General features: G+C 47.7%; 1 protein-coding gene across 1 annotated transcript in view; it reads left to right on the forward strand.

The window, feature by feature from the left end:
* The first annotated feature begins 290 nt into the window (after nucleotides 1–290).
* Nucleotides 291–25,461, forward strand: part of LOC138748052 (epidermal growth factor receptor kinase substrate 8-like protein 1) — a 50,141-nt gene continuing 24,970 nt past the window's right edge. Inside the window, 2 exon segments of the mRNA XM_069907748.1 lie at nucleotides 291–408; nucleotides 17,308–17,383. Of these exon segments, the coding sequence (XP_069763849.1) occupies nucleotides 17,340–17,383 (44 nt within the window). The 5' untranslated portion in view covers nucleotides 291–408; nucleotides 17,308–17,339.

The raw sequence follows: 25,461 nt of genomic DNA on the forward strand, positions 1-25,461 counted from the left end.
GGAAAGACGGAGTACTCCTTCAAGGACACGATGTCCTCACGAAACTTGCATTAATCTGTTGGTTAATCAATAAGCCTGTGTTAAACTGGGCTGGTTTTTGCAATTTATTGAGACCATTCATTCCGAAACCCGGTGGAAAGGCAGTGCTGGAATGTGGCTGCGTTGGATTTTAAAGAGAGTGGAATGACAGGTAGAATAACCCTCCCGGGGCAGGGCCTGGCAATCAGTTTGTGTTATTGAGTCATGAGGTCAGTGCTTCAAGTCCACACCCTGCTGCGCAGGTTTAACTGGGGAAAAGAAGCTGGGAGAGGGCACACAGCACAGCGAGGAGCAGCAGGGACGGCTGTCAGCGCAGCACTGGGACGGTTCACTGCTGTGCGTAGGCTGTGGGGGAGCTGACACACTTTGGTGAGTTTTACATTCTTTCAATAACTCTTCACGGCTCCCCAGCACAATGCATTTTGAAGGTTCCCACTGATAACAACTTTCCCTGCAAGATTGGTGTTGGTGTTGCTTTGGTAGAACCAATTGGCTGGGGGAGACCACGCATCTCCGCCTGATGGCAGTTCCCAACTGGGCCTGTTGGACCCTCCCAGCCAGCTTTCCCTCCACATCCTGGGATTAATATTTGATGCAAATGATGTGTTCAAGGATGTGATGGAATTAATCTGCGTAGGGGGAATGTCACAGATTAGAACGGTGCAGTGATCGTGTTTCTGACGTAGTCAGGGCTGTGGACCAGTGAGCTCGTATCCCACTTAGGGACTTGAAAATTGGGTAACAAATTGGGTAAAAGGTTTGTACCCAGATAAAAATATTGGGGATTTTTGATAGACAACTTTTAAGATGAACGCAATTTCAAATTTGCTGCATCACATAGGTAGTTGGAGAAACATTAACTTTTATTTAATCACATAACGACGCTGACACGTTGCGTTCATTCAACTGATCTAAAAATGTTTTGCCGCTGACTTTCATTTGTACTCAGCATCTGATGCCTCTGGTGTCAGTGTCCAACAATAGTCGGCCGGCACTGATGGATTCCAGTTGCCTTGATTCTGCTTTTCCAAGTCCTGGTGAAACCTTTCCCCTTGTTCGTCCCTGACGGCTCCAGGATCAGCAGGGAAGACGTCTGAGTGCGAATCAAGAAAATGAATTTTCAATGGCATGTTGCTCGTCATGGTTTTGTTGGCTTGAAGTAGACTTAAAATATGACAGGAAATCAAAAATATAGGTTATATCTAAAGAAATGGTACATGCTGGAAAAATGTTACGGTGATTTTTATAGTCACTAGTCCAAACTCCATAAAATACTCCCAAAAGTGTTCAGGAAGCAAAATCATAATTGTCCAGTATAATTAAACAAATCCAGAGTCTGATTAAAGAGGTTGCACTTTTTATACTTCATTTCCCTGTTTCAAATGTTTGGGACATTTGGCTTCAGCAGGTGTTTGTGAGGACTTGGAGATGTTTAATTGCTTTAGTAGTGTAGGAATAAAAGAATTAGGCTTGTTTCTAATCTTTTGATCACCTTTGGAGTCTCCAGTTGCCATTTTTCAACATGAGGGCCAGAGTTGTGCGAATGAAAGTCAAAGGAGGCTGAAAAACAAGAATAAAGCGATAAGAGACATCAACCCAAACCTTTGGATGACCAAAATCAACTGTTTGAAAGAGTGTACTGGTGAGCTCAGTAATCGCAAAGGAACTGGTGTTCCAAGGAAGACCTCCACCGCTGATGACAGAAGAATTCTCATCATAATGAAGAAAAATCCCCAAACACCTGGCCGACAGACCAGAAACACTCTCCAGGAGGCAGGTGTGGATGTACCAATGATAAGGAAGTCCGCAGAAGACTTCATGAACAGAAATACAGAGACGACGCTGCAAGATGCAAAGCAAAGGTTGTCTGCTTTGGATTTCAGGCAGTTTCTTTGCGCCTCCACACTTTGCTCAGGTTCATCTTGGTCTTATCTGTCCACTATCCAGAATTCTACAGGTTCTTTTGAATACTCCTTGGCAAGCTGTAACCTGGCCGTTCTGTTTCTGTGGCCAACTAATGTGTTGTCTCTTGCAGGAATTACATGTGAATTGTTTGATTACAAATTTTAAACCGGTGGTTCTCATCGGTGCTGTCTGATTGGTAAGGGATCGCTTAAGGTGGGATGTGAGTGGGAAGGGAAGGTTGAGAATCACTGCTCTTGACCCAATTGTTACTGAAATATTTTGCTGGAGAAAAATGGTCACTGGCCCATTTCCTTTGGAGTTCTGAAACCGTGCACATAACGAGTCAATGAGGGATGATTAAAACAGTGGTTTTCAAACTTTTGCTTTTCACTCACCTTAAGCAATCCCTTACTAAACACAGAGCACCGATGGCACAGGGATTACTTAAAGTGGGATGTGAGTGGAAGGTAAAAGGTTGAGAAAGGTGGAACACAGGGGAAAATAAAGGAAAAAAGTGTCTTTGTCCCAAACATTATGGAAGGCATGGTACTTCTGAGGCAGGGTGATGTGTAATTTGGAAGCATTGGGAACGTAAAGAAGAGATACAGGAGGAAGACCGGTCACTTTGCTTTTAGTAGGTTCGTTGTTGATCTTTACTGAGAGCACTTTCCAGTCGCATCCCTCGTCTGTGGATCCCGAAACAGCTATTGACGCCAGCTTTGAACATTCTCTGCTGAGCATCTCAGTTATCTGACAGAGAGCGTGGCAAAGATTCGCAAGCTTCCCTGAAGAAGTTTCAGGCCTAAATGGTCAAGCACATTCCACAGAGTTGGCACTCCCACCCCGAGGAAGCAGCCCCATTCCTCAGACATTGTACCTTTAACTTCGGCGCAGGAGGATGAACCTCTTGGAGAGATTACTCTCTGGCGGCAAGGCCCCAGATCTGAAGGAGTGTGCAAAGGCTAAATATTTTCTCTCAGTAAGCTGTGGAGTGAAATAGGAGTTTAAATTTCAGATCAGATCACAGGTTCAATGACTGGAGAATGAGTGGGGGTGGGGGGATCTTATTGAGACATCTGTAATTCTGACATGACAGGACAGGTTAGATGCTGGAAGAACAGTTTTGGATCCTGGGGAAGGCCAGGACAAGGGCTCAGGAGAAGGGAGAAACCTGAGATGAGAGAAACTTCTTCACTACAGAGTTGTGAAACTGTGGAAGCCAAGTCAAGTCACCTTTATTTATCGTCCACCCCACACTCGCACAGTGAATGTGCACAGTTCCCTATCCATAAATGTTCTAGGAGTTCAGGAGCCCAATCTGTACATAAGGGCCTGAGTGCTACGGTACCTCCTACCAGAAGGCAGAAGGGAGAACAGTTTAAGCGAGGGGTGTGTGGAGCCCTTTAGTATGTTTATTGCCTTTCGCCTGTATCGTGTTGTAGATGTCTGCCATGGTAAGGAAGAGAGCCCACAGTGATCTTTTCCGCTGACCTCACTCTCCTCTGCAGGGTCTTGCGGTCCGAGGAGGTACAGCTTCCAGGCCAGGTGGTGATGATACAGTTGCACAGGATGCTCTCGATACATCTTCCGTAGAATGTAGTGAGGATGGAGGGTGGCACGGAAAGCTGCCACAGAAAGTTTTTGAGACCGGTTTGTTAGATATATTGAAAAGGGATGTGGCCCTTATGGCTAAAGGGATGAAGGAACAGAGGACTGAGGTCACATGATCAGCCATGATCGATTTGAATAGTGCAGCGAGTTTGAAGGGCTGAATGGCCTTATTCTGATCTTATTTTCTGTACTTCTAAAAGATCAGTCTGCACCATTTTATTAACTGCAAATGTGAATATTTATCTTTCTTTTTAAAAAAATTATTATCTCTTTTTCTGTCTCAATTCCAATGAGTCTATCCCTAGTCAGTTTGGGTGCTCCCAAAATATATAATTATGGTTAGAGTTCTACAGGGGAGGTTCAAGATTGTGATAGCTGTTGACAAATGTTCTTGGATGCAGAGAGGCAAAGAACTCGACAGCAGAGAAACAGGCCCCTTCAGCCCCTTCTAGCCTGTGCCAAACTATTTTACTGACCTGCACTCCAACCAGAGCTCTCTGTACCCCTCCCATTCGTGTACCTATCCAAATTCTTTGTAAATGTTAAAATTGAGACCGCATTCACCACCTCAGCTGGCAGCTCTTTCCACACCCCCACCACTGTGTGTGAAGAAGTTCCCTCTAAACCTTTCCCCTTTCACTCTTAACCCATGTCCACTGGATTTTATCTCAACTACCCTGAGTGGAAAAAGCCAACCTACATTTGTTCTTATCTATCCCCCTCATAATTTTAAATACTTCTATCAAATCTCCCCTCATTCTTCTACGCTGTAGGGGATAAAGTCCTAACCTGTTTAACCTTCCCCATAACTCGGTTCCTGAAGACTGGTCAACATCCTAATCAATCTTCTCTGCACTCTTTCCATCTTGTTGATATCTTTCCTGTAGTTTGATGACCAAAACTGCATATAATACTTCAAATTTGGCCTCACCAATTCAACTTTACCATAGTATCCCAACCCCTATACTGAATATTTTGGTTTATGAAGGCCAATATGCCAAAAGCTCTCTCTACAACTCTAGGGCGCCAGTTTCAGGGAATTAGGTATCTGTATTCCCCATTCCCTCTGTTCTACTACACTCCTCAGTGCCCTGCCATTTACCGTGTATGTTCTTTCTTGGTTTGTCCTTCCAAAATCGGCATTAAATTCCATCTGCTGTTTTTCCAGCTGGCCCAGATCCCTCTGCATGCCTTGAAAACTCTCTTTGTTGTCCGCAATGCCTCCAATCTCAGTGCCATCTGCCTGCAGCTAACGGGGACTAGGGTCGATGTACTGCAATTTACCATCGTCAGTGCTTAGGTCTCAATTCATTTCTTTGATCCTGGAGAAGGTTTTTACTTAATTTTTTTCCACAAAGTCTGTATTGCCATGTTTCCATTAACTCTCGCGATTACCCCATCGGGACTACCCCATCGGGACTACCCCATCAGGACTGCACCATCAGGACTACCCCATTAGGATTACCCTGTCAGCATCTGCTCTCAACAGGGGGCCTAAAGCCCCCTTGTAGGCCGCAGCACACTTAGATAAGAGCCTCATTTTCTTTTCATCAAGAACTTTTTATTTTTTTATGTAGTTGAACGAGTGAGGTACAGAAGAAACCAACGCAACTTGACTGCTTCACAGGGAAGGGGGGCCCCTAGGTGGGGTGATAGCTGAGCAAAGGTTGAGAATGGCTGACCTAGAGGACCATTGATAGGATAGCAAATCAGAATCCCTCTCCCAGGGTAAAAATGTAATAAGAATATAAGAAATAGGAGCAGGAGTCGGCCATCTGGCCCATAGAGCCTGTCCCGCTATTCAATGAGACCATGGCTGATCTGATGATCGGCTCATCTCCACAGACCAGCATTTTCCCCATATCCCTTAATTTCCCGACTGTGTAAAAATCTTTCCAACCTCATCTTAAATATATTCCCTGAGGTCGCCTCCACTGCTTTGAAGGGGAAAGAATCCCATAGATTCACCCCCAACTCTGCCACGATCTGGCGGGGAAGTTTCGAGGGGCCGGCTGGCCTATTTCTTTGGCCTTTACGTTCTGGGAGCCTGTGCCCTGTTCCCGCTGTGGCATCCCTGCCGTGACCGCTCGCTCAATGATCTGTCGCTGCAGCTTCTCACAGAGCTCAAAAAAAGAGGGGGGGTCGGAATGATGACCATGGCAACGAAGCGTGAGACTGAAAACACTGAAGTTAAGGGGATGACAGCGCTGATGACTCAGTCCAACACCTCTGGGCTTTCTCAGGAGAGCTAAGTTCTGAACGGGCCGTGTGTAGTGAGGTCACAGTGGCAAGCCTTTGTCACACACCTTAAATGCTCGTGTAGTGCTAATCTCAGATGGAAATGATTCAAGCATGAGCTCTGTATGGAGAAAGAATGCTTCATATTTTACACAACTCCTTTACAAAATGAGGACCTTTATAGATGTCAAAAAACTAATCAGTTTGTTTCCTGATTTAGGATCACTTACCACTGATCCCTGTCTCCCTGGCCTCACATTGTCCATTGTTCAGCTCTGTAAGATGGGCTGTGTCGGACTGTGTCAGACACTGCGCTGACTGGCCAGATGGGGTGGATGATTCATTAACCCCCCCCCCACACGTGGCAGGAGAGGCAATGAGCTTGCAGAAAGAGAAGAAGAAGTCAGGTCTGCCTTCCAGAGGACAGAAAGGGAAGGGCAGGGCAAGTGTCGAGATTTCCCACTGTGGTGGGGAAGGGGGGAAGGAAAAATCTGGCTATGAGATAAGTGTCATGAGGAAAGGAGACAAATTCTTGATAGGTCAGAGGTCAAGGGCTCAGGGAAACTGGCACAGAGGAGGAGACAAGGCTTGGGACCAATGTTCTCTTGAATTTATAGTCATCAGCATGTGCACAAATCTTACGTTGTGCCAATGTATACTTGAAATTGCTTCATGATCATTTTGGCCCAGCCCATCTCTCATGGCCAATAAAAACTATACTGGCATGTTTTACTACAATACAAATATGATTGCATTCATCGAAGTAATGCATTTAATTAAGATTTTATTCTATGCTTGTTCAGTTTGTTGTTCCATTAAATACAACATCAATGAAGCAATGTCAAAATAAATGAAATCACAATAACACCCAACGGAATTTGAAACAGATCTTTGTAAACTTTACGATGTGAACACTGTCTGCCAAACGTGGCTGCAGTCAACTGGGACAGGAAAGGTGAAGTAACATGAATTAGTGATGTGCAAATGCGGGATTTGAAAAAAACCGACCAACTAGTTAACAGAATCATTTAGCCAAGAGGTTATTTTCAATAAGTTTAATTATTAATTACTGCATTCTTTTAGGTAACTGCACACATTAATTTCCTTTGTGCACTGGTTGCAAAACGTGCGCGAACAGTTTAGAGGGAACAGTGGTAGGGGCGGCTCAGCATTGACTGTACTGAAAAATGGAACAGGTTTGAGGGGACGACCTCCTCAACTCCTATTGTCATGTGTTCTTTCTCAGCTAGTGGTGACCTCGCTGGAGTTAATGGCTATCTTCACACTGCCAACAGTGTGGTCGAGACGCATTGTGTCTGTTCCACAGACAGACTGTTCCACAGACAGACTGTTCCACAGACACACTGTTCCACTGACACACTGTTCCACTGACACACTGTTCCACTGACACACTGTTCCACTGACACACTGTTCCACTGACACACTGTTCCACAGACACACTGTTCCACTGACACACTGTTCCACTGACACACTGTTCCACTGACACACTGTTCCACAGACACACTGTTCCACAGACACACTGTTCCACTGACACACTGTTCCACAGACACACTGTTCCACTGACACACTGTTCCACAGACACACTGTTCCACAGACACACTGTTCCACTGACACACTGTTCCACTGACACACTGTTCCACTGACACACTGTTCCACAGACACACTGTTCCACTGACACACTGTTCCACTGACACTCTGTTCCACTGACACACTGTTCCACTGACACACTGTTCCACAGACACACTGTTCCACAGACACACTGTTCCACTGACACACTGTTCCACTGACACACTGTTCCACTGACACACTGTTCCACTGACACACTGTTCCACTGACACACTGTTCCACTGACACACTGTTCCACTGACACACTGTTCCACAGACACACTGTTCCACAGACACACTGTTCCACTGACACACTGATCCACTGACACACTGTTCCACAGACACACTGTTCCACAGACACACTGTTCCACAGACACACTGTTCCACTGACACACTGTTCCACAGACACACTGTTCCACAGACACACTGTTCCACTGACACACTGTTCCACTGACACACTGTTCCACAGACACACTGTTCCACAGACACACTGTTCCACTGACACACTGTTCCACAGACACACTGTTCCACTGACACACTGTTCCACAGACACACTGTTCCACAGACACACTGTTCCACTGACACACTGTTCCACTGACACACTGTTCCACTGACACACTGTTCCACAGACACACTGTTCCACTGACACACTGTTCCACTGACACACTGTTCCACAGACACACTGTTCCACTGACACACTGTTCCACTGACACACTGTTCCACTGACACACTGTTCCACTGACACACTGTTCCACAGAGACACTGTTCCACTGACACACTGTTCCACTGACACACTGTTCCACTGACACACTGTTCCACTGACACACTCTTCCACAGACACACTGTTCCACAGACACACTGTTCCACAGACACACTGTTCCACTGACACACTGATCCACTGACACACTGTTCCACAGACACACTGTTCCACAGACACACTGTTCCACAGACACACTGTTCCACAGACACACTGTTCCACTGACACACTGTTCCACAGACACACTGTTCCACAGACACACTGTTCCACTGACACACTGTTCCACTGACACACTGTTCCACAGACACACTGTTCCACTGACACACTGTTCCACTGACACACTGTTCCACTGACACACTGTTCCACTGACACACTGTTCCACAGACACACTGTTCCACTGACACACTGTTCCACTGACACACTGTTCCACAGACACACTGTTCCACTGACACACTGTTCCACTGACACACTGTTCCACAGACACACTGTTCCACTGACACACTGTTCCACAGACACACTGTTCCACAGACACACTGTTCCACTGACACACTGTTCCACTGACACACTGTTCCACAGACACACTGTTCAACAGACACACTGTTCCACTGACACACTGTTCCACTGACACACTGTTCCACTGACACACTGTTCCACTGACACACTGTTCCACAGAGACACTGTTCCACAGAGACACTGTTCCACTGACACACTGTTCCACTGACACACTGTTCCACTGACACACTGTTCCACTGACACACTGTTCCACAGACACACTGTTCCACAGACACACTGTTCCACTGACACACTGATCCACTGACACACTGTTCCACAGACACACTGTTCCACAGACACACTGTTCCACAGACACACTGTTCCACAGACACACTGTTCCACTGACACACTGTTCCACTGACACACTGTTCCACAGACACACTGTTCCACAGACACACTGTTCCACTGACACACTGTTCCACAGACACACTGTTCCACTGACACACTGTTCCACTGACACACTGTTCCACAGACACACTGTTCCACTGACACACTGTTCCACTGACACACTGTTCCACAGACACACTGTTCCACTGACACACTGTTCCACAGACACACTGTTCCACTGACACACTGTTCCACAGACACACTGTTCCACAGACACACTGTTCCACTGACACACTGTTCCACAGACACACTGTTCCACTGACACACTGTTCCACTGACACACTGTTCCACTGACACACTGTTCCACAGACACACTGTTCCACAGACACACTGTTCCACTGACACACTGTTCCACTGACACACTGTTCCACAGACACACTGTTCCACAGACACACTGTTCCACTGACACACTGTTCCACAGACACACTGTTCCACTGACACACTGTTCCACTGACACACTGTTCCACAGACACACTGTTCCACTGACACACTGTTCCACTGACACACTGTTCCACTGACACACTGTTCCACTGACACACTGTTCCACAGACACACTGTTCCACTGACACACTGTTCCACTGACACACTGTTCCACTGACACACTGTTCCACAGACACACTGTTCCACAGACACACTGTTCCACTGACACACTGTTCCACTGACACACTGTTCCACTGACACACTGTTCCACAGACACACTGTTCCACTGACACACTGTTCCACTGACACACTGTTCCACTGACACACTGTTCCACAGACACACTGTTCCACAGACACACTGTTCCACTGACACACTGTTCCACTGACACACTGTTCCACAGACACACTGTTCCACTGACACACTGTTCCACTGACACACTGTTCCACTGACACACTGTTCCACTGACACACTGTTCCACTGACACACTGTTCCACTGACACACTGTTCCACTGACACACTGTTCCACTGACACACTGTTCCACTGACACACTGTTCCACAGACACACTGTTCCACAGACACACTGTTCCACAGACACACTGTTCCACTGACACACTGATCCACTGACACACTGTTCCACAGACACACTGTTCCACAGACACACTGTTCCACAGACACACTGTTCCACTGACACACTGTTCCACAGACACACTGTTCCACTGACACACTGTTCCACAGACACACTGTTCCACTGACACACTGTTCCACTGACACACTGTTCCACAGACACACTGTTCCACTGACACACTGTACCACAGACACACTGTTCCACAGACACACTGTTCCACTGACACACTGTTCCACAGACACACTGTTCCACTGACACACTGTTCCACAGACACACTGTTCCACAGACACACTGTTCCACTGACACACTGTTCCACAGACACACTGTTCCACTGACACACTGTTCCACTGACACACTGTTCCACAGACACACTGTTCCACAGACACACTGTTCCACAGACACACTGTTCCACTGACACACGGTTCCACTGACACACGGTTCCACAGACACACGGTTCCACTGACACACTGTTCCACAGACACACTGTTCCACTGACACACTGTTCCACAGACACACTGTTCCACTGACACACTGTTCCACAACCACACTGTTCCACAGACACACTGTTCCAATGACACCCTGTTCCACTGACACACTGTTCCACTGACACACTGTTCCACTGACACACTGTTCCACTGACACACTGTTCCACTGACACACTGTTCCACTGACACACTGTTCCACTGACACACTGTTCCACAGACACACTGTTCCACTGACACACTGTTCCACTGACACACTGTTCCACTGACACACTGTTCCACTGACACACTGTTCCACTGACACACTGTTCCACAGAGACACTGTTCCACAGAGACACTTTCCACTGACACAATGTTCCACTGACACACTGTTCCACTGACACACTGTTCCACTGACACACTGTTCCACTGACACACTGTTCCACTGACACACTGTTCCACAGACACACTGTTCCACAGACACACTGTTCCACTGACACACTGTTCCACTGACACACTGTTCCACTGACACACTGTTCCACAGACACACTGTTCCACTGACACACTGTTCCACTGACATACTGTTCCACTGACACACTGTTCCACAGACACACTGTTCCACAGACACACTGTTCCACTGACACACTGTTCCACAGACACACCGTTCCACTGACACACCGTTCCACTGACACACTGTTCCACAGACACACTGTTCCACTGACACACTGTTCCACTGACACACTGTTCCACTGACACACTGTTCCACAGACACACTGTTCCACTGACACACTGTTCCACAGACACACTGTTCCACAGACACACTGTTCCACAGACACACTGTTCCACTGACACACTGTTCCACAGACACACTGTTCCACTGACACACTGTTCCACAGACACACTGTTCCACTGACACACTGTTCCACTGACACACTGTTCCACAGACACACTGTTCCACAGACACACTGTTCCACTGACACACTGTTCCACAGACACACTGTTCCACTGACACACTGTTCCACTGACACACTGTTCCACAGACACACTGTTCCACAGACACACTGTTCCACTGACACACTGTTCCACAGACACACTGTTCCACTGACACACTGTTCCACAGACACACTGTTCCACAGACACACTGTTCCACTGGCACACTGTTCCACTGACACACTGTTCCACTGACACACTGTTCCACAGACACACTGTTCCACAGACACACTGTTCCACAGACACACTGTTCCACTGACACACTGTTCCACAGACACACTGTTCCACAGACACACTGTTCCACTGACACACTGTTCCACTGCCGCACCGTATCCCAGACACACTGCACCACGGACACACTGCACCACAGATACACTGCACCATGGGCACACTTACACACTGTTGCACTGACACACTGTATGACTGACACAACGTTACACTGTCGCACTGTACCACTGACACACTGTACCATCGACATACTGTATCACTTACACACTGTACAATTGACACTGTTGCACTGTAGCACTGTCACACCGCACCACTGGCACACTGTACCACTGTCGCACGGTACCACTGACATACTGTACCACTGTCACACTGTACCATTGACATACCGTTACACTGTTACACTGTTACACTGTTACACTGTTACACAGTCACACTGTACCACTGGCACACTGTTGCACTGTATCACTGACACATTGCACCATTTACACACTGTTGCACTGTTGCACTGTATCAGTGACACACTGTGCCATCAACATATTGTTACACTGTTGAACTGTACCACTGACACACTGTTACACTGTCGCACTGTACAACCAACATAATGTTACACTGTCACACTGTACCACTGGCATACTGTTGCACTGTACCACTGACACACCGTCACACTGTACAACCAGCAGACTGTACCATTGACATACTGTTACACTGTCGCACTGTACCACTGGCACACTGTCACACTGTACCACTGGCACACTGTTACACTGTTGCATTGTCGCACTGTATCACTGACACACTGTACCATTGACATATTGCACCACTGCCTCAAAGTCATACTGTCATACTGTGGCACTGATTCGCTATTAGGCGGTGATACTGTCACATACGTCACTGTGTAATCCGTGTAGTCATGTAATACACTACAAGCTGCAAATGCTGCCAAAAATGTCAACGTCTTCCCAACACAATCAAGCACTTCCTGGTGCCGGGAATGTTGTGTCAGAAGCTCATGAGAAGCTTTTGGCTCAAAGTCCCAAGATCCGAGGTGACCTTACCAACAGGAGCAGGAATTGGCCAGCCGTCCTGTCAAGCCTGTTCTAACATTCAATATGATCACGGCTGATCAGACAATTGGACTCAGCTCCACTTACTCCTCTCTTCCCCATAACCCTCAATTCCCCATTATGCAAATATCTACCCACCTTTGTCTAAATCAGGCAGCCTCAACTGTTTCCTCAGGCAGAGTTCATGTCTCTCTCATTCTGCTGTGAGAGACAAAATGGGTGTCTTGACGAAGGGCTCAAGCCCGAACCTTCGGTTCTGTATCTTTATCTTTGCTCCACAAAGAACACTGTTTGACCTGCTGAGTTTCTCCAGCGCTGTGTTTTGACTCCAACCATGGTGCCTGCAGACTTGTGTGTTTTGCTAGAGACGGGAGTGGGAGGCCCATTCTGTCTCTAGTAAAACACACTCACTGAGTCCTCATGAGACATTATCTCAAGAAGACTCAGTGAACGGGAATGGGCAAGCCTTCTCTCATGATGCTCCTCACATTAACCCAGTGGTTCTCAACCTTTTTCTTTTTACTCACATCCCTCCTTAAATAATCCCTATGGCATTGGTGCTCTGTGATTAGTAAGGTGTGAGCACTGCTGTACCACAGGCTTTAATCTGCTTAAATTTGTGCACACCAGGTCTCTCTCTGTACCTTCCTGGCTCCACGTGCCTGGCTCGAGTCTTTATACGGGCCGGTGATTGGCAGGGGCAGGTGGGGCCAGCCTTGCAGGTTGCCTACCTCCAGGTACAGTTTTTGCCCCCTGCAGTCGGCTGGTAGGAATGCAGCCAGTGTAGTGGTGGGGGATTGCTTAAGTTGGGATGTGAGGGGGGGAAAAAATGGTTGAGGATCCCTGCTCTAGACCCAAGTTTTACTGAAATATTTTGCTTGAGAAAAATTGTCATTGGCCCATTTCCTTTGGAGATCTGAAACCGTGCACATAACGAGTCCATTAAAACAGTGGTTTTCAAACTTTTTCTTTCCACTCACCTCCCACCTTAAGTAATCCCTTACTAATCACAGAGGGTATGGGGATTACTTATGTGGAAAGAAAAAGTTTGAAAACCTCTGTATTAACCTTTTGTAACTGTACAATACTTTTATACAGTAAAACCCCCCCAGTATCTGGCATCTATGGGGATTGATGTCGGACAAGTGAATTTGAGATTGCATGTTTGTGCAGATTGGTAAACTAATGGTAAGGCATGCCAATTTAAAACCTGTGATTTTTGCCTATTTATTTTTCCGCAATTTTTTAATGCCATTTGTTTGAGGCCCTGCTGGGTTACTTGAACAGGTTTTTTTTTACTGTTCTGCATGTGTGCTATGTCTGGATGTGTGTTTGTATATTTTGCACCGAGGATCGGAGATCGCTGTGCAATCAGATGACAATAAACTTGAACACAATAGGCGTATCATTTCACGATGCGGCTCAGGCTATTTCTTTATTGAACGATTCTATTCAGAGAAAAACGCAGTGTAAACTGATTTATGTCGAACCAGACTGAACCTGGGATATTGCATCCAATCCTGTTGCCACAATCAAGGGAGGATATAACTGGCGACAAGGCCACATTGGGGAGAGCACGGTTGTTCTGCCAGGAGCAAAGGTTCAGAAGGGTTTTAAAAGGGTAGGCGAGACTAGAGCTGGTTTAGGCAGGGGAAATTGGAAGAGCTGCTCCCCCTTGATCGACAGCCCAAGGGCTTAGAGTTTAGATAGAACAGCACAATGCAGGCCCTCAATTTTGTGCTGATCTATATATTCCTACCAGGCATCAGAAGAAATTTCAACCAACACAAATCATTCCGAGTTTAATGAAGGACGCTGGTTCACTTTTATCATTTTAATAATCACAAAAGACTGACAGGCTTTTACGAACTCCAGATTGGAACAGCCGTAAACCTCATGAACTGATCAAGGCAGAGTGGAATGGGGAGCACACAAAGAGCTATGGGTAGGATTGGTCATGGGAGGCGTGTCCATAGCATAACCGTGGATCACCACACTTAACAGATCTTTCCACACGCTGTCCCCCTGCCACCAAGGGAAAGAAAGGGCAATGGCCAGTTAATCAATCCCCCTATCCAAGTCAGTTGCCAGACTGATTCAATGAAGGGATGTCTCGTTACCTGCTACAGAAATTGACCCTGCCCTTGGGGCTTTCCCCATGCTGGGTTTTAAATAGTGCCTCCCAGTTACACCCAATTCACTTACAACCCCCCACCCCCGACCCCCATTATGTTTTGAAGGGTGGGAGGAAACCGGAGTGCCTGGGAAAAACCCACACAGACACGGGGAGAATGTGCAAACTGCTCACAGGCAGCTCTGGATTCGAACCCTGGTCGCTGGCGCTGTTTTGCACTAACCCTGCCGTCCATTCAATTCATGAACTAAAACAGCCTGGGAAGAAAATGTCTCTGCCCCGTGTAGCAGGACTGTGGAACCTTGTTTTGTGCACGGACGATTTTAATTGGAAAGTGGAGCATTCAAGTCCATTGTTTCCAAAACTGGATTGTCCCAAACGTTAAGAAAAAAAGGTGCAGCTGAAAAACGTGACTGTGGTTTATTTCAGAAGAGAAAGTAAAAACTAGACTTCAAGCCTCGTGGCAAGACGACAAATTCCCTTCACACAACTGATTCACCTTCCTTACAAAAGCCAGCCGCAAACTGAAGGGAAAATAGAAAATATAGGCCAATCCATGGGTTTATTTGAAATAAAAAAACTTAGCAGTCCAAGGCCCTTTGGCCCTCAATATTCCTGCCGTACCTGATGCCCAAATCACAACCGATCTCTGCCGCTTGCTGGTGGTCCACATCCTTCTATTCCTTGCTCATTCCTGTTTCTGCTAGAAGTCTCTTAAATGAAAATATCATATCTGCTTTCCCTGGCAGCCCTTTCCACTAGTCAGCGAATTCTCCGAACATAATAAGTTAGTGCACAACCTGTGAGAATTCACATGGTTCACTGCATCTGATGTTCTATTTATATATTAACATGGGTGGCAATGTTATCCATTCATTATTATTTAAATGAAACCTATAACTTGTTTTAGCTTTGCTGGTTTCATGAATCATTACAACATCGAGATCGGGAAAATGTTAAGTGTTTCTAGTTACTGTTGACAGGCATCCCACTGTTTTAATGAAAATTTTTCCTCATGATTTCTTCCACTAAGCAAAAATAAATCCAACATTTTATCTTTATGCTTTGTGGTGGAAAGTGGACTTTTTTTTGCCGATATAGTTAACTAAAAACTATTAGGGTTCTGTGATATAAAAACAGGTTAGATGCAGATTAAAGTTCCCTCTACATTGCCTCATTAAATGCTACACTCCAGAGGGAGAGACAGTATAGGTTAAAAACAGAGAAAAGTTCCTTCTACATTATCCCATCACACATTCCGGGGGAGAGACAGTGTGGGTTAGATGTGGGGTAAATCTCCCTCTACATTATCCCATCACACACTCCAGGGGAGAGACAGTGTGGGTTAGATGTGCACCATCTTCAAGCAACGACCCTGGTGGAATCTGTCGATGGGGAGGTGGTGGGGGGTGGGGGGGGGGTGGGGAGGGAGACTGTAGTGATCCTTTCTGCCACTCCATTCCATTTCCATACAGCAACTGTACTGCACTGGCCAGGACGCTCTTGACAGAGCTCCTGTAGAAGCTTGGCACGATGGTGGTTGGTGGCCTTGCCCAGTCCAGTCTTCTCAGGAATTATAGTCGCTGTTGTGCCTTCCTGACAAGAGCTGGCACCACCAGGCTGTTTCTTGGCCTGGTGGTGCTGGGTCTGATACTCTGGTAGATTTAAGGTGAGAGCGGAAAGATTTAAAGGGCAACTTTCTCACATAGCCTGTAATTGGTGTTTCGAGAACATTTACAATCTTAAAATAAAGCATTTGGAAAGGCAAGGAATGGGGTTCCTCCCATGTCTCTAAGTCAAGAGAGTTGGCGTAAATTATTCCCAGATTGTTGGTGGGGGGTAAGGGTTGGGCAGTCTGGGGGTGGGAATGTGGGATTAATGAGGGATCAGTGTGAATGGGTGATTGAAGGTCAGCATGAACTCGATGGGCTGAAGGTCTCCTGATTAATCAGATTCATTCTTAGGACGTTATCTGGAATTCAAGCAACCAGCAAGAAAAAACTGCAGAAAAGAAATCAGTAAAAATTACACAAGTTTAAAATTGGCGCTAATCCACACAACGTGCAATCTAAAGCAACCGGCAAATTCATTTATTTGGCATCCACCAATCCCCATAGGTGCCGGATACCAGGGGATTTATTGTATTTGTTCAGCTTCAACGTTGGTGAAACTCTTGCTTGCTGCCCCAATGCGAAGAAGGCAGTTTTACACCTGCTTTTGCCTGGTGGCTGGAGCCTGTACATTTAACAACCGTTCTTTGTTTTCTTTCAGTCTCTGGACGGTTGCCGAGAGAGAGAGCAGGCATGAGCTCTATGTCGGAAGGGCTGGGACACAGCCCCCTGTACAGGTAGGTGTGTCTCCGCTGCCTTCTTCACAGTTGCTTCTGTACGAGCACCTGGCACCTACTGTGCATTCGGCCAGTGAAGGCGAGAGAGCGAGGGGTGGCGCAGAGGAGTGAGTGTGCGACCAGAGGGTGGGCAGGGACAATCACTGTTAAAACACAGAAAGGCTGGAGGAACTCAGCAGGTCTCGCAGCATCCATAGGAGGTAAAGATATCCAGGCCTACCCTGCTTTACGAAGCCAGAGAGCTCCTACGGAACCGTTCGTAAGCCAAATGGCGTAAAGCGAAGAAGCAATTACCATTGATTTCTTTCTGTTTCACTCTTTTTATTAATCATATTATACATAAACAATACATGAGGAGAATATAGAATCAAAAATGGGAAAAAAAATCATGAGATGATATAACATATTTCATTTCACCGCAATTAACGAATATGTTCTCATCTTCTCAAACAGAAATCTTCAAAAAGAAAGAAAATTTTTATTATTTAAAACCCCACCTCATCTAAGAAAGAAAAAGACTGAGAATTTATTCATAAAAATCTAATCATCTGGTCTTCACCAACAAAGAGAAAATAAATTAAATATAGTCCGGAAATAATTCTACTAACTAGGTCACGTGGAAATAGTTTGTAAAAAGATCGCCAAGTCTCTTCAAATTTAGCAGAAGTATCAAACGCCTGACTCTTCCTCTAATTTGAGAGAGCCACAGAGTCACAGTTGGCGGATTAGAACCTTTCCGTTTCAATAAGATCGCTCTTCTAGCTAACAACTTGGAAAAGGCAGCAATCAGATATGTGGAAGTGGGAACTCATCCCCACTTCCGGAAGTATCATTCCAAAAAGAGCAGTCAATGGATGCCAACTGATATCCAGTATAGCTGAAAAAGTCTGAAAAATATCTATCCACCACCTCTCCAACATAGGACCTGACCAAAACATACCAGTTGGAGATTACCATCGACTTCTATGGGAAGAATTTTTGATCGTTCCCACTGACCAAATCATACCAAATAGCAGATAAATCCAAAATTAACACTAACATTTATTAAAAAAAAAAGGAATGATCTGATAAACTCCATTTCCTTTGGAGTTCTGAAACCGTGCACATAACGAGTCAATCAGGGACGATTAAAACGGGTTTTCAAACTTTTTCTTTCCACTCACATCCACCTTAAGTAATCCCTCTGCCATCAGTGCTCTGTGATTAGTAAGGGTTTAAACACCGGGGTCAATGTACAGTCGCCAGTAACTGGCACACCTTTGAAAGCTGGGAGGACACCGGCTCAGTGTCACGGAGAGAACGTGCAAACTCCACGCAGGCAGCCCCAGAGGCCAGGGCTGATCCAGATCACTGGTGCTCTGAGTCAGTGGCTCTACCAGCAGAGCACAGGTGCCACCCATCGAACCTGTCCTGGGTTTCTGAAATAATGGTCCAATTACACCCATCCCTTCCCTGGAGGTCACACCAAGCTGAGTGTTTCCAGTATTGACAACCCTTCAGAAATCCCATTCACTCTGCTTTCTTCAGACCTCAATGTGGTGTCACAAGAGGAGTGGGTCTCTACTCAGCCATGGTAGCGTCCTCCCAGTACTCAATCCCTGCCCCAGTACCAGCCCCATCCCAGTATTCAGGCCCTGTCCCTGTCCCAGTTCCCAGTCCCCATCCCAGTACTCAGTACCCGACCCAATACTCAGTCCCTGTCCCAGTTCTCAGTCCCTGTCCCAGTTCTCAGTCCCTGACCCAGTACTCAGTCCCCCACCCGAAACTTAGTCAAAGTTCCCGTCGCAGCCCCATCCCAGTACTCAGTCCCTGACCCAGTACTCAGTCCCCAAACTAGTACTCATTCACCCACCCAAGAACTTAGTCAAAGTTCCCGTCGCAGCCCCTGACCCAGTACTCAGTCCTTGACCCAGTACTCAGTCCCTGACCCAGTGCTCAGCCCCCAAACTAGTACTCAGTCTCCAAACTAGTACTCAGTCCCCCCACCCAGTTCTCATTCCACTTCCGAGAACTTAGTCAAAGTTTCCGTCGCAGCCCCTGACCCAGTACTAAGCCCCTGACCCAGTACTCAGCCCCTGACCCAGTACTCAGTCCATGACCCAGTGCTCAGCCCCTAAACTAGTACTCAGTCCCCAAACTAGTACTCAGTCTCCCCACCCAGTTCTCATTCCCCTTCGGAGAACTTAGTCAAAGTTCCCGTCGCAACCCCTGACCCAGTACTCAGTTCCTGACCCAGTACTCAGTCCCCAAACTAGTACTCGGTCCCCATCCCAGTACTCAGTCCCTGTCCCAGTTCTCAGTTTCTGTCCCAGTTCTCAGTCCCTGTCCCAGTACTCAGTCTCTGACCCAGTACTCAGTCCCTGACCCAGTTCTCAGCCCCTGTCTCAGTACTCAGGCCCTGTCCCAGTGCTCAGCCCCTGAACCAGTGCTCAGCCCCTGAACCAGTGCTCAGCCCCTGAACCAGTGCTCAGCCCCTGACCCAGTGCTCAGTTCCCGAACTAGTACTGTCCCCCACCCAGTTCTCAGTCCCCATCCGAGAACTTAGTCAAAGTTCCCGTCGCAGCCTCCGACCCAGTACTCAGAACCTGACCCAGTACTCAGCCCCTGTCCCAGTACTCAGCCCCTGTCCCAGTACTCAGCCCCTGTCCCAGTACTCAGCCCCTGTCCCAGTGCTCGATACTCACCCTGGTACTCAGTGCTGTCGTTATGCCACGACAGCAGTAGGTTTCCTCATCTTTTCAATTATTTTAAGCCCCTCGAATTCCCCGAGCCTCCACTTACTTCGCTTAATCCCCAGTAAACAGGAGCACTTCTCTGAGACCAGCTTGGATATGCAGCACGTAGTGTAGCCGCCTCGCATCTCCAGTTGAATCCCGACCTCTGGCACTGTCTGTGTGGAGTTTGCACGTTCTACCCCCCCACCCCCTTGATTAATTGCCATGAATTTGTCGGTGAATCTCACTCGAGGGATTGCTGGTGTGTGGGGAGGATACAGTGAGACGAGTGAACGATTGATATAAGTGGACCTGCTCACTCTGCCACCACTGCTCCACAGCCAGCGATCCACTTGCACGTGGGATCTTACACTGCCTTGGTTTACATGACGAGCCACGGTATTCTGACTGCAGTTTGGGTGAGAATCATTTTTTGAATTTTGGATTTCGACATGCAGCAGGGCAACGGGCCATTTCAACCCACGACCCTGTGCCGCCCAATTACTCCCAATTTAGCCTCACCCACCCCCCCACCCCCGTAGGTTTCAGATGGTGGGAGGAGACCGGAGCCCCCGGGGAAAACCCACGTGACTCAAGGGGAACATACAAACTCCTTATAGACAGCACGGGATTTGAGCCCCGCTCCCGATTTGCTGGCGCTGTAAAGGCATTGCGCTAACCGTGCCGCTCTGCAGTGCTCTGGGTGGATGTGAAGACCACCCTTTTGGCCAAATTGCTTTTGGTTCATTTGACAAGGTTACCCAGTGCCACGGTCTGCAGGGAGGGAACTGTTTGGTAGCCCACTGTCTGCCGGAGATGTTATACACAGGGCCCTGTCATTACACAGGCCTCAACTCCTAGTTAATTCTAGAACAAATGCCAAAATAAACCTCCAGTTAGCGTAAGCTGGCCCAGGGCCCGGTTTCAAGGTCAGAGGCAACTTTCCGAAATAAACCTGTTTGTATCACAGTGGATTGCACTTGTATCAGCACATCGTGGATCTGAGTTCGGCCGTCACGGTTCTGCATCTGGGGAATCAGATGCTGTTGCGGGTTTTGTTAAATCCAAAGGCTTAAACTGATGACCTGGAAATAAAACCATAGAACACCGCACCACAGTACCGACCCTTTGGCCCTCGATGTTGTGCCAACCCATATATTCCTTCTAAAAAGAAGTTCCTGTCTCGTAACCCTCTATTTTTCTTCCATCCATGTCCTCGGCTAAGAGTCTCTTAAATGCCCCTAATGTTTCAACTTCCACCACCATCCCTTGCTAGGCCTTCCAGGCCCCAACAGCTCTCTGCATTTTAAAAAAAATTTACCTCCTGTTGTCTCCCTACACTTTGTACCGACGTCCCCTGGTGTTTGCTATTCCTGCCCTGGGAAACAGGCACTGGCCGTCCACCTTATCCAGGCCTCTCTCAGAATCTTGTAGACCTCTATTCAGTCTCCTCTCATCCTTCTATGCTCCCAAGAGAAATGTCCCAGCTCTGCGAACCTTGCCTCATAAGATATTTTCCAAACCAGGCAGCATCCTGGTCAATCTCCTCTGCCCCCTCTCAGTAGTTTCCACATCCTTCCCTGTAATGAAGTGACCAGAACTGAATGTAATGCTCCTAGTGTGAGTTCAAGTCCCACTCAGTGCTCCTGGAGAGTTTAAAAGATGGCTCTGGTGACCAGTCAACCACCTTAAAAGACTTAAGTGAGTGAAGGGAATTGGCTTTAAAATGCTCAAAAGGATCTTGGTCAGGAATGGGGAGGTTGTGTCCTTCCCCATACCACCAGGACCTCTAGTGACTGAAGCATCTCCAGATGTTAGGGAGCTTATGTTCTACACAGGCATGGTTCACCCCTCCCCCTCCCACCCATCCTGACTCCACACTGAACCCAGTCATGGTTCAACCTCCCCCCCACCCCCCACCCAGCTTGACCCCACAGTGAATCCAGACTAGGCCACCGTGCTGCACTCAGACCCACGGTTAATCTGACTCTTCTGACCTAGCCTGAACCTGTTAGAATGCACTTTGACCTGTCCGTGCCCATCAGGAACATAAAGTCAGGTCCTGTTGTGTCTGGATCTCCAGCCCATCTCCACTGACTGACGGAGGGCCCAGGCCTGAAACTATGGTCACCCTTGACTCCCTGTGGTTTGCTGCCTGACATGCTGTGTTTCTCCAGTGCATTGGTCCGTTGCCTCCCTGTAGGTCCAAGCCAGTTGCAGTCTCAGGCCAGGGGGTGGGAAACCAAAGGTGGCTCATTGGTGAAGCATTTTATTTCCTTCCTAATTAGCTTTTTCACACCATTTAGCCTCCGTCATAATTAATCAACTGACGCACATTAACTGCTCCTCTTGGTACTTTGATGGTGAGATTTATTTTGGACTCGTTGTTGACTGAGGAAATAGTAAAATCCATCATCATCTTCAGTAAAGAGTCTGGGGTCGGGGGGGGGAGGAACACGAGTCAGTCTTTATGTGTCAACCTTGTGTGTGCATCCGAGGCGTGTGCAAGCACTGTGTGTGTGTGTGTGTGTGTGTGAATGTGTCTGAGTGTGTGTTTGAGTGTGTGTGAGAGGGAGAGTGAGAATGCCTGTGGGAGTACAAGTGTGTGTGTGTGTGTGTGTGTGTGTGTGCGTGCGCGCATGTGTTTGTGCGCGTATAAGTGTGTTTGCATGTGTATGAGTGTGTGTGTGTTTGTGTGTGGGTACGCGGGTGTTACCTGTTTCTTTCTTTGGCTTGGCTGCGCGGACGAAGATTTATGGAGGGGGTAAGAAGTCCACGTCAGCTGCAGACTCGTTTGTGGCTGACAAGTCCGATGCGGGACAGGCAGACACGGTTGCAGGGGAAAATTGGTGGGTTGGGGTTGGGTGTTGGGTTTTTCCTCCTTTGCCTTTTGTCAGTGAGGTAGGCTCTGCGGTCTTCTTCAAAGGAGGTTGCTGCCCGCCAAACTGTGAGGCGCCAAGATGCATGGTTTGAGGCGATATCAGCCCACTGGCGGTGGTCAATGTGGCAGGCACCAAGAGATTTCTTTAGGCAGTCCTTGTACCTTTTCTTTGGTGCACCTCTGTCACGGTGGCCAGTGGAGAGCTCGCCATATAACACGATCTTGGGAAGGCGATGGTCCTCCATTCTGGAGACGTGACCCATCCAGCGCAGCTGGATCTTCAGCAGCGTGGACTCGATGCTGTCGACCTCTGCCATCTCGAGTACTTCGACGTTAGGGATGTAAGCGCTCCAATGGATGTTGAGGATGGTGCGGAGACAACGCTGGTGGAAGCGTTCTAGGAGCCGTAGGTGGTGCCGGTAGAGGACCCATGATTCGGAGCCGAACAGGAGTGTGGGTATGACAACGGCTCTGTATACGCTTATCTTTGTGAGGTTTTTCAGTTGGATGTTTTTCCAGACTCTTTTGTGTAGTCTTCCAAAGGCGCTATTTGCCTTGGCGAGTCTGTTGTCTATCTCATTGTCGATCCTTGCATCTGATGAAATGGTGCAGCCAAGATAGGTAAACTGGTTGACCGTTTTGAGTTTTGTGTGCCCGATGGAGATGTGGGGGGGCTGGTAATCATGGTGGGGAGCTGGCTGATGGAGGACCTCAGTTTTCTTCAGGCTGACTTCCAGGCCAAACATTTTGGCAGTTTCCGCAAAGCAGGACGTCAAGCGCTGAAGAGCTGGCTCTGAATGGGCAACTAAAGCGGCATCGTCTGCAAAGAGTAGTTCACGGACAAGTTTCTCTTGTGTCTTGGTGTGAGCTTGCAGGCGCCTCAGATTGAAGAGACTGCCATCCATGCGGTACCGGATGTAAACAGCGTCTTCATTGTTGGGGTCTTTCATGGCTTGGTTCAGCATCATGCTGAAGAAGATTGAAAAGAGGGTTGGTGCCAGAACACAGCCTTGCTTCACGCCATTGTTAATGGAGAAGGGTTCAGAGAGCTCATTGCTGTATCTGACCCGACCTTGTTGGTTTTCGTGCAGTTGGATAATCATGTTGAGGAACTTTGGGGGACATCCGATGCGCTCTAGTATTTGCCAAAGCCCTTTCCTGCTCACGGTGTCGAAGGCTTTGGTGAGGTCAACAAAGGTGATGTAGAGTCCTTTGTTTTGTTCTCTGAATTTTTCTTGGAGCTGTCTGAGGGCAAAGACCATGTCAGTAGTTCCTCTGTTTGCGCGAAAACCGCACTGTGATTCTGGGAGAATATTCTCGGCGACACTAGGTATTATTCTATTTAGTAGAATCCTAGCGAAGATTTTGCCTGCAATGGAGAGCAACGTGATTCCCCTGTAGTTTGAGCAGTCTGATTTCTCGACTTCAGGGGTTTCTACGAGGCTCTAAAGGCTGTGTACGGCCCCTCACCCCAAGTCCAAAGCCCGCTGCGCAGCTCAGACGGCAAAGTCCTCCTCAGCGACAAGATCTCCATCCTCAACCGATGGTCAGAACACTTCCAATCTCTTTTCAGTGCCAACCGCTCAGTCCAAGATTCCGCCCTGCTCCAGCTCCCTCAACAGCCCCTAAGGCTAGAGCTGGATGAGGTTCCCACCCTGGATGAGACATATAAGGCAATCGAACAACTGAAAAGTGGCAAAGCAGCAGGTATGGATGGAATCCCCCCAGAAGTCTGGAAGGCTGGCGGCAAAACTCTGCATGCCAAACTGCATGAGTTTTTCAAGCTTTGTTGGGACCAAGGTAAACTGCCTCAGGATCTTCGTGATGCCACCATCATCACCCTGTACAAAAACAAAGGCGAGAAATCAGACTGTTACCTGTACCTTACGTACAACCGTGCATGATGGTGCTTTGATGCATATGCCAGATGGTGTATTTTGTAAGTGGATGGAGTTGCGTGTGTGCTGACCTGCGGGCAGTCTGTACATGTACGTGTGTGTGGTGGCCTGTGGGCTGTTTGTATGTGTACGTGTGTGTGCTGGTTTGGGGGCAGTTTCTACGTGTATGTGTGTGTGGTGGCCTGCGGGCAGTTTGTACGTGTACGTGTGTGCGCTGGCTTGCGGGCAGTTTGTACGGGTATGTGTGTTCATCAAATGCAGGTTTGAATTTCTGTGCACACAAAACGTGACAGGAGCTAGTCAACTAGTCCTTGTCCGTCCATGAAGAGCGACCATTGATGCCCCTGAACCCTTCCTTCTTCTAGGTAGTGTGTGGGGCTGAGAGGTAAAATGATTGAGACAGTACCTACTTCCTGTGACGTCCCACAGATATTGGTGACCGAATCCCTCCACATGTCCTGGCTGCACTGAGCTGACATGCTCTCCCTGGGTCAACAGTAGGGAGCAGGGGGTAAATTTGCAAAATGGAATCTCCACCTGATCTGGAGTGGAACCTGCAGTTGGCAAGGTGCCAGGACAAATAAA

This window comes from Narcine bancroftii, chromosome 13 (genome assembly GCF_036971445.1).
Source record: "Narcine bancroftii isolate sNarBan1 chromosome 13, sNarBan1.hap1, whole genome shotgun sequence".
NCBI lineage: Eukaryota > Metazoa > Chordata > Chondrichthyes > Torpediniformes > Narcinidae > Narcine > Narcine bancroftii.